The 14507-nt window shown below is 40.4% G+C and overlaps 2 protein-coding genes across 2 annotated transcripts in view; both read left to right on the top strand.

The window, feature by feature from the left end:
* The window catches only part of cry4 (cryptochrome circadian regulator 4), an 11916-nt gene extending 6828 nt beyond the window's left edge, over nucleotides 1-5088 (top strand). Inside the window, 6 exon segments of the mRNA XM_036559822.1 lie at nucleotides 364-504; nucleotides 1303-1434; nucleotides 1436-1455; nucleotides 1934-2031; nucleotides 2594-2704; nucleotides 3646-5088. Coding sequence (XP_036415715.1) covers nucleotides 364-504; nucleotides 1303-1434; nucleotides 1436-1455; nucleotides 1934-2031; nucleotides 2594-2704; nucleotides 3646-3800 — 657 coding nt within the window. The 3' untranslated portion in view covers nucleotides 3801-5088.
* Nucleotides 5089-7498: 2410 nt separating this feature from the next.
* Nucleotides 7499-12704, top strand: zgc:153675 (uncharacterized protein LOC768179 homolog). The gene is made up of 3 exons (XM_036560119.1): nucleotides 7499-7630; nucleotides 10089-10170; nucleotides 11397-12704. Exons 1-3 carry the CDS (start codon nucleotides 7622-7624, stop codon nucleotides 11678-11680), a joined length of 375 nt encoding a protein of 124 aa, XP_036416012.1. The 5' UTR covers nucleotides 7499-7621; the 3' UTR covers nucleotides 11681-12704.
* The last annotated feature ends 1803 nt before the right edge of the window (nucleotides 12705-14507 follow it).

The raw sequence follows: 14507 nt of genomic DNA, 5'->3' as shown, positions 1-14507 counted from the left end.
TCTATATAGACCATGATGACTCAAAAGAACCATTTGCATGCTTAAATGGTTCTCTGCATGGTCAGATGGTTCTTCAGATTGATGGAAAATGTGTTGTGTGCGGTTCTGTGTAGCACCAAAAAGGGTTCTGCTATAACAATGATGTCAAGCTTGTAACAATAAAAGAATCCTTTTTGGTGCTACATAGAACCATTTTCAGAAAGGTTCTATCTGGAACCATACGGTGTATAAGATGTTCTCCATCAATCTGAGCCCCTTCATGATGCAATCCTATAATCACGCAACAGTGATGATGTGAAGCTTGTTACAATTGAAGAACAGTTTCTGTGTGTGTGTGTGTGTGCGTGTGTGTGTGTGTGTTAGGCTCGGACGGGTTTCCCCTGGATCGACGCCATCATGACCCAGCTGAGGCAGGAGGGCTGGATCCACCACCTGTCCCGACACGCTGTGGCCTGTTTCCTCACCCGCGGTGACCTGTGGATCAGCTGGGAGGAGGGTATGAAGGTGAGAGAGAGAGAGAGGGAGAGAGAGAGAGATAGAGACAGAGAGAGAGAGGCCCAGTCCTTTCTCTTATTTTTACCCCTTGTTTTCGGGTGTTGCCCCTTGGAGCTGAGTTACAGGGTAGGGGTTGAAATCTTCCTCTGAAATGAGACCCTCAAATAAAAAGAGCATCACTTCATTAACAGCTACCAGCGCTGCTCTGTAGGAGACCCTGCCAGTCTGCAGTGACAGCAGAGGAGGGTAAAGTTCAGCTCCTCACTGCTGGGCTTTAGTTACATTTAGGGCATCATATGATCTTCAAAGAGGGGGGCTATTATTTATTATCACCCCCCCCCCTAATTCTTCAGTGATATGAAGCTGAAGTCAGATATTCACCAGATTCTTGTTTGAATTTTAACTAGCTAGCTAACGAGACGTCAGCAATTGGTGGGTTTCTTTGTTCTCCATCTTGCCAGTTTTTCTTTTTTTCTCATATCTCTCCATTTGGAGTGTCTATAAAACCACCGTTTGGAGGGTCATGTAGCCCCGACACTTCGCCCCACCCCTCTATCTCAACAAGAATTGGGACACCCTACCCCTAGACATGAATGCTCAAAACAAAGGGCTGAGTGGTAGAGGCGAGGGATGAAATAGGACTGGGCCAGAGAGAGAGAGAGAGAGAGAGAGAGAGAGAGGGAGCAGAAGGAACAGGGAAAAAAAACTTTATTTTATGTATGTGTATATGTTACATATTGGTACTTGTGTGTGTGTATATAGTACATATGGCCCATGTGTCTGATGTGTGTGTGTGTCTGTGTGCAGGTGTTTGAGGAGTACCTGCTGGACGCTGATTACAGTGTAAATGCGGGGAACTGGATGTGGCTCTCCGCCAGCGCCTTCTTCCACCAGTACAACCGCATATTCTGCCCTGTTCGCTTCGGCCGCCGCACTGACCCCTGAGGGTCACTACATACGGTACACACACACACACATACACACACACCACCATGTCAGAGTCACTGTAGCGCTGAGAATGATCCACCGTCCTCGCAGGACCTGCTCCAGAGCTGAACGCTGTAGAGGGGCTGATAGGCTGTACAGTAACAGACGAGCTGCAGTCTGTGACTGTAAACCTGCAGCTGTACGGGGTGTTTCTGATAAAGTGGCCATTTAGTGATTTGTACTCATACTGTAATAATACAGCCGTCCAGTCATTCATCCGTCCATTCATTCATTCGTTAATTCATTCTTTTAATCATTCATCCATTCACACATGCTTCCATTCATTCCTCTATTCATGCATTCATTCATTTATTCATCCATTCATGCATCCATTCACACATTTCTCCATTCATTACTTCATTCAAGGATTCATACATTCATTTATTCATGCATTCATCTATTCGTTCATTCATTCATTCGTTCGTTCATTCATTCGTTCATTCTCCTGCAGGAAGTACGTGCCTGTGCTGAAGAATTTCCCCTCCAGGTTTATCTATGAGCCGTGGACCGCTCCAGAGGAGGTGCAGCTGCAGGCCGGCTGCATCATCGGTACACATACACATTATTATTATTATTAATATTATTATTATTATTATTATTATTGCATATGGATACCTAAAAATAAAAGAAATACATATACATCCAATATTCAGACACACAAAGCCGTGTAGAGCCTTACAGACAGCTGTTTAGAGTGCTGTTTAGTCCAGACTTAGATCTGATCTGTGTCTGAGACACAACCTTCACCACACAGATAAAGGCGGGAGTCACTCTGTCCACCACCTGAGAAACTGAAACATGAAGTCTTTCCCATTTTGACGCATTTCTCTTTTACAGAAAGCATTATTCTGCTATCCTGTTAAAGGGGAACTCCACCCATCTTTCAGAATTCCCCCGTAGTTCAGTGTGTGAGATGTAAACAGAGTGGTTTGGTGTGAAAAGGTTCTGATGTCTTTCATCCATTCACACATTCATCATTCATCCACAAACTAGAGCGTTTCACATCAAACCGCTCTGAACGGCTCTGTTTACATCTTACCCACTGCATAATGTGGGAATTTGGTAAATTTGGTGGAATTCCCCTTTACATTAACATGTAAACTGTGTGTAGGTGAGGACTATCCGTTGCCGATGGTTTGCCATGCAGAGGCGAGTGAGAGGAATTTGGCTCTGATGAAGGAAGCGCGGAGCCGCCAGGAGAACACGGCCAAACTCACACGAGGTCAGAGACCCACACTCACTCGCGCTACGGTTAAAGGGATAGTTCAGCCAAAAATCAAAATCCCCCAGCCCATCTGAGTGTAGTCAGCCAAGACATGTCCGGTGTCTGAAGGTGTCTGAATCTTTAGTTTTAGCGCTGGAGCTACGAGGCTAATGTAGACAGAGTGGGGCAGAATACTTCATAAAAGCAGTGATGGCTGAATACTGAATACACCAACCTAAATGTATTCAGTTAAATATTCCGTCACAATACATAAAAAAGTAAGATATTTCACACAAAGTGTGTTTTTTTTATTTAATTCACACTGTTTTTACTGGTTGGCAGATTTGTTCATGTAATTCTTCTGATAATATGTTTCATGAAAAATGCAATTATTTATATTGATACAAAAATGGTTAGAAAATTCTCAACATTATTTTGTCTCTCATGACTTAAGCCAATATTTCATCATATCCCCAATAACAAAACCTTCCAAAATTTGACTATAAAATGAGTTGCTGTGTTATTTTCAGTTAATAATATGTATGTAACCTGCCACGGAACATAAACACAAGTACAGTACAGCACCAAAACTGAGCTTAACACTCTAAAACATGTTCAGTCATCACTCTTTAGTAAGCATTTACTAATGATCAGATTAACTGATCAGCACAGTGATTTATCGGTCTACTCAGGCTTTAGCAGAGACTTCAATGAGCCTCATTCTTCAGTATCTTCCTAAGTTTGTTTTTAACTGTGTTCTTGAGAAAGAAAAGGCTTCCGTTACTTATGAACTACATTAGCGTCCAAATGTAAACATCAGACACCTAACATGTCTTGGCTGATCGAATACATTTCAGGTAAGAGTGGGCGGAGTCTGAGGGGACTGTCGCTTTAATAACTCATGTTTTTAACGAGCTTTATAGTTGAATTCCTGAATGATGCTGTGTCCGTTCTCTCAGATGTGGCGGAGGAGCCGGTGGACGTGTGTGTGAAGCGTGAGCTGGGTGAGAAGGACCAGCCCTCCAAACGCTTCAGCTCTGACCCTCAGAGCCGCCCCTGCAGCTGGGGGCAGGAAACCCCACGCCTGCCGGAGATCACAGGACAGGCCATGTAAAATACTGACCCTCACACTGCAGCACCAAAGAGACCAGCGCCACTGATGAACGGGAGATCCACACGGACCACCACAGTCGCTGAAGTTGCATAGAAACGGATCACAACGTACAAACTTCACAGCTGAGATGTGAAACTGTGTTTTTGGTTCTCGGTCCAGCAGCGACACTGAGGTGTTTAAAAACTCCAGCAGCACTGCTGTGTCTGATCCACTCAGACCAGCACAACACACACTAACACACCACCACCACGTCAGTGTTACTGCAGTGCTGAGAATGATCCACCACCCAAATAGTACCTGCTCTGTGAGGGTCCATGGGGGTCCTGACCACTGAAGAACAGGGTAACAAAGTATGCAGAGAAACAGATGGACTACAGTCTGTAACTGTAGAACTACAAAGTGCACCTATACGGTCAGTGGAGCTGATACAGTGGACAGCAAGTATAGATACAAGGTGGTGTGGCCGGTAGGTGTTTATACAGTTTACATTAAATTCTCTGACCTGTGAGCCAAAGAAAGGACAGCATCTGATAGGCTAATCAGAAAGTTGTCCAGCTTCAGCTGTTCTAGTGCTGCTAGCTGCTAGTTGCACTTCTAATTACTGCTGCAGGACCACCTGAAGTTACTCGTTTCACACATTCTACCTCTGTATAGCGTGAGCAAGAAGGAACACCTTGATACTTACAGGTTAGACTGTCCACTCAGCCTGCACGAACAACACGGTGCGTCCCAGAAACACCGCAGCACTTCAGACACAGACGTCAAGTCTGTTTTTTCTGCATGCTGCAGGAACCAGACGTCCACCTCTAAAAGCTCCCTCACAGAAAGTTCCTACATGAAATGGTTATGAATTCACTGCCTGATGACTGAGACACTGTTTTATGATAGTTTAGAGAACTTAAACTCCATTCATGGTGGAGGGATACATGCAGGGCGCTGTGAGGCAAAATAGTCCCCAAAGAAAACTTATTATTTCAGATTTTCCACTATTTTCCATCATCAACATTCCATATAAACTCAGGTTCACTGGTGGTTCTGGAGCAGTATTCATAGTCTGAACTCATGTTTGATGACGCGTCCTCTGAGTTCTGCGTTTCGTATTTTCCAAAGAGAAGCCAACACTCCAGTGTGTCTCATTTATAGAGGAGGGTTGTGGGTAAGAGGTATCCCTTGTGGTGGATACCTGTTATTGCAGTTTTCTTCCAAATCACAAACACTTCCGTTTCTCCACGTGCTTCCTGAGTTTGCTGTTGCTGTCAGTGAAATAAATGCAGATTGGGTGAAAGTATTTGGGTGAACCCTCCTTTTGTTCAGGTCTGATGTTTTTGTCATTGGTTTTATGCAGAATTAATAAATCTCATTAATAAATCTGTCTATGTTCGGCTCATTCAGCTCCTGGTGCTGTTCATGTTGCTGCTAGTTATAATTATCCTATTTCCAGGGTGTCTCAAAAGTATCTAAATATCCATATTAAATGAAAACGGTTTGGCAGACAGTGATCTAGTTTGAGACACAAGCTGTGGGGGGAGGAGGGGGAACCTGTTAGGCCATGGAACGTTTCCTGATCTCTGAAACTGGATCACTGTCTGCCAAACCGTTTTCATTTTATATGGGTGTTTAGTTACTTTTGAGACACCCTGTATAACGTTTCATATACTGAGTAATATAGCAATATGTATGTGTATGTGTGTGTGTATATATATATATATATATATATATATATATATATATATATATACACACATACACACACATATGTGTATATATGCCTAAAGCAGTTAATAATGCTGTTGGTTATTGATTAGATGCAGCATATTGGATGGCAATCACAAATAATACAGGGCTTCCTCCACGAGAGAGCAGAAATAATAAAACATGCATAAAATTACTGCGCTTTGTATGTTAGTTGCATTTGTAAATATTTTTATTTAAATATTTATTTATTTATTTAATCACCACATATTGCTAGCCGTATGTCATATAATTAAATGTAAACAGTGGACTTGGACTACTTTGATTTCTTTGACCTTATTCGACACCATTTCAGCCGCATCATCACAGTGAGGAGCTGAATAGAGCAGTCAGACAGTAGATGACCTCACTGCTGATGAGCTGCTCAGACGTTCCAGAACTTTCTAGTGAACTCTCAGACTGTTCTCCTAGTCAGGTCAGTCAGGTCAGCTTCCAGCTTGTGCAGTGTTTCTGTGTGAAATCATGTTTTACACTGAACAACAGGGCTTTACTAACCAGCTCCTCAGACACCCTGGCCACCACTACCCCACCCCCCACCACTCAAACACACCTGAGACAGGTAAACAAGAGCACTGCAGAATGATGGGTATTTCCCTCAGGGCTGTTCAGAGCTGGAGCAGGATCAAAATGTTAACCTGTATTCAGTTAGAGTTACAAATATAACTTATTATTATTATTATTATTATTGTTGTTGTTGTTGTAGTTATTAAACTTCAGTTTTAATCTTCATAATGCCTTATACTGCTTTAGAAACCCAAATGTTTTAGAGTTTTATCGCAGAAACTGGAACTGGGTCGCTTTACAGTGACTTTTACTTTGCATTGTGTTTTTCATAATAAGAGTTGAAGCTTTTGTCGAGTTGGAGAAGCGCAGAATAAGATCTTTGATGAATTCAGGCTGTAAACTCTGTTCTGTTTATTCCTCCATCTGCATGTGTTTGTCCACGCTGGAGACACACGCGGAACAGAGGTGACGCAAGATCCGGGCTGGAGCGCAGGGTTGCCAGATTAGGCAGAACCCACCTGGGTTCATTTTAGCTACTTTGCGTTGGTAAAATAAATAAATAAATACATTAATCAATCAGTCTCGTCGTTAATTTAAAGTTCTGCACTGAGAATTTTTTTTTTCATTTTTAACAGAATATTGAGTTTGAGTAAAGGTAAGGCCATTTCTTTTTCAAGCTGTAAGAATACAATTTATTGTGTCATTTAAAAACCTTTTAGACTTTTATTCTGTTTGTGCTCAACAAACTCAACAAGCTCAACACAAAGGCAACTTCACAAGTGCTTCACTTAAATAAAAGCAGAATAAAATAGTCTGATTAAAGAGGAGTGCAAAACTCGAAATAAAAGATCAAAATGAAATAAAGATAAAAGTACTGAAACGGAGAATGAACAGCAACATGCTAGCGCGATGGCTGAAGGGTTAGCGGTGAATTCACACGCTTAGTTCCTTCACTGAAACATTTACATCACTTCTTTGATCCTTATCAAATATATACTGGGCTTTATTTATGTCATCTGTGCTAAACTGCACATCTGGGCCTTCCACAGCTTGTGTTCGTTGCCCTATTAAGTCCATTTAAGGTGGAACGGGATAAAAAATCCTGCCTTATCATCGCAGGAGCGCATTAAACAGACTGTAACGCTTGTAAACCCGAACTACTACCTTAAACCACCACACTGTAACCGAGAGTTTCTTGTAATAAAAGCTAATTTTATTTTTTAATTTGCTTCCAAATATTAGCGGCTGCTGCTTCTCTGTGACAGAACACAGCAGCTAAGCTAGGCGCTAACACCGTAACCACGGCAACCGGTGAGCCAGGCGCGCCCTCTGGCGGCCAGAGCGGGGACTTAATTACAGTGAGGTGAAGGGGATTTCAACTGGAAACTGTCAATCTGGCAACCCCAACAGCGGCAAGCAGCAGCAGCGCCACGTCGGCAGAGAGAGAGAGAGAGAGAGAGAGGGAGAGAGAGAAGTTGAGGAAGAGTGGAGGAGTTAGTCTGGTGCGCGTGCAGCCCTGAGATGCTCCAGTGAGTGCGAGCTGAAAAGAGAAAAGAACAGTAAACATGGTGAAGGTAAGAGTGCGCGCGCTGTTCTCACCTGACCGTGTTTGCATTTGATTTGTGCGCGAGATAAATCTGTTTAATAACCTCTGTGTGAGATGCATATGGTACTGCACGGCTGCTCACTCTCCTTAGAGATATTAGAGATATTAGCTCTAATAAGACTAACAGAACAGCTGTGCACACTCTTAAAAAAAGGTTCTTTAGTAAAAACAGTGGTTCTGCATAGAACCACGAACACTCAAAGAACCATTTGCATGGTGAAATGGTTCTTCAGCTTGATGGAAAAAGTGTTGTGCATGGTTCTATATAGAAGCACCAAAAATGGTTCTGCTATTATGATGTCAAGCAAAGAAGAACCCTTTTTGGTGCTGTATAAGACCATTCTCAAAAAGGTTCTGCACAGAACCGTCTACAACACATTCTCCATCAGCCTGAAGAACCATTTTATCACCATGCTGAGAACCATTTAAGCATGCAGATGGTCCTTTAAATGTGCGAGGCTCTTTATAGAACCATTGTCTTTGCTAAGGAACCCTTGAAGAACCTTCTTTTTGAAGAGTGTATATGAGCAGCTGTAATGAGATTCTTAAAGATATTAGTTATTATTATTATATTTTTAAGACCTTATTATTATTATAAGGTCTTAGATCTAATAAGATATTAAACATATCTAATATATCAGCTGTAATAAGTTTATCAAAGATATTAATGATATTTAATGTTATCTCCAATAAGAATCATAGAAATATTAGATATATTAGCTCTAATAAGAGTTTTAGAGTACAGTATTATAATATAACAGCTTTATTATTTGCAAAAGCTCAGTGAAATTAGGTCAAATTTAAAGATATTAAAGATGTTAGCTCTGTTATGATGGAGCACACGTTGTCACAGCACATGTACGATAACATTAGATCAGACTTAAGATGATGGTGAAGATATTAAAGCTGTAATCGCTGTAGATGTTCAGGGTTTTGACTCTGAATAATGTGAATAAAGTGACTCTTCAGGTTCAAAGCTGTTGTAATTTAATGCTGATTTGACTGTAGTTAAGAAGGACTCAGTGAGCTAATTTGATAATTTGTATTTTTTTTTTTATCTGCACATTTCAGTTTACAGCATTTCAGCCTTTTCCAGAGCTGCTGGACTATTTTCTCTTACTCTTTCTGAGGATTTGGCACCTATAAAAGATATAAATCATGTCTACTGCTCTGTGCTGTGATTGTGGATCGTCTGAAACAGCCTGAATTTCGTCTAACAGTAAAACAGAGAGATTTAACTGGCTGATCTTTACCTGAAGCAGCTCAGCTATTTCTCTCAACATAGTGTGAAATGTTTCCATCTTTTTGTCCAGGCTGAGCGCCGAGCACTGAGCTCTGGGCTGGTTTCTGGTCAGGATTAAAGGGCCTGTATCACATAAAACTCCATTTACCTGGACTTTTTTAAATAAGAGTTTGATTTTACGCAAATATAGTTAAAAATTTGAAACATACAGCTCACTGTCCAGTATGTATAGTCTGTGAGAACAGCCTGTTTTGAATTCACTGTTTCTGTGATGTCACAAAAATCGACATATTTACATATGAAGGCCCATTTGCCCTACAGCAGTTTAGCCCCGCCCATCCAGCCTACAGCAGTTTAGCTTCACCCATTCAGCCTACAGCAGTTTAGCTTCACCCATTCAGCCTACAGCAGTTTAGCTCCACCCATTCAGCCTACAGCAGTTTAGCTCCACCCATTCATCCTACAGCAGTTTAGCTCCACCCATTCAGCCTACAGCAGTTTAGCTCCACCCATTCAGCCTACAGCAGTTTAGCTTCACCCATTCATCCTACAGCAGGTTAGCTCCACCCATTCATCCTACAGCAGTTTAGCTCCATAAGGAGTGTTTCAGTGCCAACTGTTTTTTAAATAAGTCACAGTACAGGACAGCCAAATTATAACAGAGCTTATTTACATATGGACATATATCATGTATACAGTTGTATCCAAAAATTTGGGCACCCCTGGTCAAATTCCATGTTTCAAACTTATATAAGATCATAATAAGATCATTATTGGGAAACAAAATATAAAACAAGCCACAGGTTTTGCACATGGATTTTTTATGTTTTCTTTTATCCCAGCATGTTTAATTCAGTAAATAAGCAGTAACTGCGTATTAAAGTGTGCAGTACTGTGTCTCTGTAGAGGACTTTTTAACCTGTTTACAACATTTACAACAACATGCAATTAGATCAGGGGTGCACAGACATTTGCACACGACTGTTTATCTTAAAAGTACAGTAACAGAAACAGTCTGTTTGACTGTAAGATGGAAAATGATAATGGAGAAATGAATTATGACGGTTTTGGTACATAAAAGTACCTCAGAGTTAAAAATAGAGTTCAGGCTAAACGCAGGATACGGGCTCTTTAACAACACACGGTTTGTATTACAGCCTGTTTTCCTCTTTCTGTTTTCTAGAACGTTCACTGTGAGGTGCAGCACGGCGTCGGAGGAGGTTTGGAGAGAGAGACGGTTCAAACTGGGGCTCAAAACACCACAGGTAACCCCCCATTTCCCCTTACAGCCCAACCTCCCGGCCCCCCGGCTCCCAGCCCCTTGGCTCTGTGTGTATAAATAGGCAGTCTGTGGGCTTCAACGCACTGAGGGAGCGAACAGGAGACACTGCGCAGTGTGTGTGTGTGTGTGTGTGTGTGTGTGTGTGTGTGTGTGTATCCGGGGAGTTGGTGTGTTTTCGTGTGTACCTGCTGTGACTGAACTCTGATGCAATAGGTGAAATATTTTTATAACAGTTACAGCCTGAAATGGACCTTTTACAGGGCAGTTTCAGTCTCAGCATAACAATAATTAATAACATAAAATTAATGCGTGACAAAATTTGAATTGACTATTTAAAAAAATAAAATAAGTAATGTGTATTAGAGATGGACCGATCAGTGTTGTTGGGACCGAGGCTGATCGCTAATCATCTTTCAGCACAATCGGCCAATAATGATTGAGGACAGGACGCCACGTTTAAGTAATGTAGCTAATGTTAGCTCGGTTATGGGTTAGCAAACTGCAAAGCTAAACACAGTCCCAGTACTTTTGTCCATACAGTGTACCTCCTGAAAAATGATTAACTTGTACTTGAGGGATGTTAACATTGAATTTGAAATTTGAAATTTTTGCAGAATACTGTAAATAATAATTTGAAAAATATAAATGATAAAAATTATTAAAATTACTGCGAAAACAGTGTAAAAAGAAGTCTATATATTAATGAATAATAATTAATAGAAAAAAAGAATATATATATATATATATATATATATATATATATTTTATTTTCTAACACATATATATATATATATATGTGTGTTAGAAAATAATAGTAAAAATTTGGTCATTATATCATTTAAAAGATTAAATTCTTATTTCTTGACTCTTGTTTTAAAAAATGCCAAATTTGATGTTTTTTCCACTGGTATATTAAATTCAGCAAATAAAGACTAAAATGCTAAATACTGGTTACAAGAAAACAGAATTTAGTCCTTTAAATGATTTGAGTTGATGGTTCATAGTTAATAAGACTACAGAGTAAACGAAGTCAAAGTAAAATAACAAAGTAAACAATGTCAGTTTCAATTTCTTGTTGATTTTAAATGTATTATTAGTCAGTAATAAAGAGCCCAGGTGTTGATGAGGTTGTACTAGTTATAAAAATATCATGTGGATCGGCGATTCTGAGGCTTTCTATGCTAATCCTGACCTGTGTTTGTGTTGTAGATGAGGGTAAGGATGATAAGGAGGGTCCGGCCCCTGGGGTCCTGTGGAGAGTCACCGGCGGGCTGTACAGCGCCACCAAGGGCGTTGTCGGGGCAACGGTGGGCGGCGTGGCCTGGCTGGGCGGGAAAGGCCTGGAAATGACCAAATCGGCCGTGACTTCGGCACCCTCAGTGGGCGTCGGCCTGGTGAAGGGCGGAGTCTCGGCTGTGACAGGGGGCGTGGCCTCCGTGAGCTCAACCGTGGCCAGCAAAGTTACAGGGAAGAGGAAGGACAAAGCGGAGTGAGGAAGACGACGACGACGATGATGATGATGATGATGATGATAAAGATGATAAAGACCATGGAGAAGGACAGTGCGCCCCTGAGCCGTCAGCACAGCAATCTGTATTTTCTGGATTGACACAGATTATTTTACCGTCAGGGTTGAAACAAACTTCGTTTCTCAGTTTTCTTTCCTCTTTTTATCTTTACCGCCTTTTTTGAAACTGTTTAAAAGCCGCTGTTACTGCAAACGCAGTGGTGCTGGGTTAGCTGAGGCGCTAACAGCGCTAAGACAGTCATACTGAAAGGAATAGCTTGAGCAAACATGCTAACGTTGCCTCCAGTTAGCACAGTGTTCTTTGCGTGACGCTAACGCTAATCAGCGGCTGTTCGTGTTCGTTCAATGTTAGCAATGCTCTGAACTGCATTTTTGAGCTGCTTTGGGTTTCTGAACATATAAATTGGGACCACAGGTGACTTTTACCGTCACTGAAAGGCAATAATCATTAAGTCTTTGTCATTTGGAGCAGGACTGGATTCTGAGTGACTGTAGAATCGCTAAATGCTAGTTATTCTCCTCTTTTCGTTTCTGCTATGTTATCAATGTTTTAGCGGTTTCAGTTTCCAGCGTTTCGTGGTTCAGGGTGTGTCTCTGTGTTATTAATGTTAATTCTGCTTTTCCAAACACAACAGGACGATGAAAGTTGGTAGCGAATATTGTGGAAACATTTTATAAGTATGTTTTATTTTACTAATGCAGACAATTTCATAGTTTAGTTTTGTTCCTGAATCCAGATTTTACTGTTTCTACACAGAAAATAGAACATATTTATTTTATGAAAGTCCCGTTTGTCCAGTCGATCCAAAGACATTTCTTATTTCTCCGTTAGCCTTTTAGCTTTTGTATGTGGACGTTTTCTATGTAATTTCTGCAGTACAATGCAAAGTGCCAGGTTTTCCACCACGCGCGTGTGTTTGTGTTCTCTTTGCTGGGATGTTCCAGACTGAAATATCTTTATATAAAATAAAGCCATATGGAACTTGAAACACCTCTGCTTCTTCTTCTTGTTTTAAGCAAATTATGATCTTAATGAAAACTCCTAACATAAAACGCCAAATATGTTGGCAAATGTCACAAGATACACTTCATCGCTCAGTAAAAGTCTTTCGCATTGTGTTCCTTACAGATTTGATTCTGATTCGATTAGAAAATTATCATTAAATCTCACATTTCACAATTATTTTGGTTCGATTCAGAACGATTGTTTAAAGTACACTGAATATCACCAAATCTGGACAAAGCACAAAAGTTTCTGAACTTAATAGTAGAAGGACTCCTGTTACTTGAGTAGAAGTACAAAAGTAGTATTAAAAGTAGAAATACTTTGTGACTCCAGATGTGAAAAACTGAGTGACTTGCTCATGATCTCCTTAATACTTCATCAAAATAATATTATACAAGATCTCTAATCACTAAAGTACATGCCTGCTGAAAAAAGACTGTTGGAAACATTAGGATTAAAACTGCTTTCCTTTTGCTTTTCATGGCTCTATATAGAACCATTGTCTTTACTAAAGAACCCTTAAAGAACCATCTTATTAAAGCATGTACATTTAAAAAAGACTGAAAAGTTACTGTACATTTATTTATTTATTTATTTATTTACAAAATTGAAGTGTTTAAGAAGGATTAGTCCTGCTTTCCTTAGCTAACCTACCGTTACCATGTCTGTCAGATTTTCAGTTCAGGCTACCTGATAGCATCTTTAAAAAATAAACAAAAACATTATGTATTCTGTAAATCATGTTTACATTAATGAAAGCAAGGAAATGGTTCAGTAACTGACCATAAAAACATCAGGTTTTCGTGTCTAATAATGAGGAGGTTTTAGCGACGGAAGCTGAGCTAACGCTAAAGCTAACACTGGAGTGTTGTTAGCTGCTGAGGAGAAACTCACCGTCTTTAACACGAGATCTTTCAGCAAACTGTAATGAAACAACTCAAAGCACTGCATTACCATTTATCTTTACACAGAACGTTTAATCAGTAATATCAGAGCTGTGTTTATTCTGACTGATTTATCAACAGAACCGGCAGCAGATCAGCTAAGAAAGGCTAACTAGCTAACCGGTCTTAACATTGCCCTGTAACATTATTTATCTTTAGGCATCATATTAACATGATGTTTAGTAAATACAGTCACCCAGATAAAATCCTGCGCTCTTACAATAAGACTTAAAAGTTCTTCAAGGGTTCCTCAGCAATGGGACTAGTTCTATTTAGAAACACCGGTTCTTTATAGAATCATTTCATGCTGTGGTGCGCAGTGGTTCTTTGCATGGTGAAATGGTTCTATATAGCACTGATATTAAGAGGATAGTGGACCACTGTCGGCCCGCTGATGGCAGAGCTGGTGGTCCACTGCCGTTTTGCTTAGTGTTTTCTGGGCGGCCCACCGGTGTTTAAGCAGAATATTAGGCAAAATTCCACTTATCATCACTCAGTTTCCACTCACAGTCCAATTTACTGATTTTCCTTCCTTCTTTTCTTTGTAAATTAGTTTAGTAAGCAATTTTAGTCTAGCTCAGCATCAGCAACAACATTTTCCATAAAATCATTTTATATCAGGCCTAGTCATTATTTTTTTTTTCTCTCATTTGTTTGTAATATTTGTCTAAGTATATTTTCCAAAATTATTGATTAAAAACTAGGTAAAACTCGTATGCATGACAGTAATTTGAGTGGTCCGAGGGGGGACCAGGAGTGGCAAACAATCAGTGGGGTGCCAACCTTGTCAAGCCAGTGGACCGATATATATGCTCGCTATCAGGAAAGTAAAACACGTTCAC

The sequence above is a fragment of the Colossoma macropomum genome, unplaced genomic scaffold (assembly GCF_904425465.1).
Source record: "Colossoma macropomum unplaced genomic scaffold, Colossoma_macropomum, whole genome shotgun sequence".
Taxonomy (NCBI): Eukaryota; Metazoa; Chordata; class Actinopteri; order Characiformes; family Serrasalmidae; genus Colossoma; species Colossoma macropomum.
Note: the sequence above shows the minus strand (reverse complement) of the source record. Positions and strands in the feature narration are given on the sequence as shown.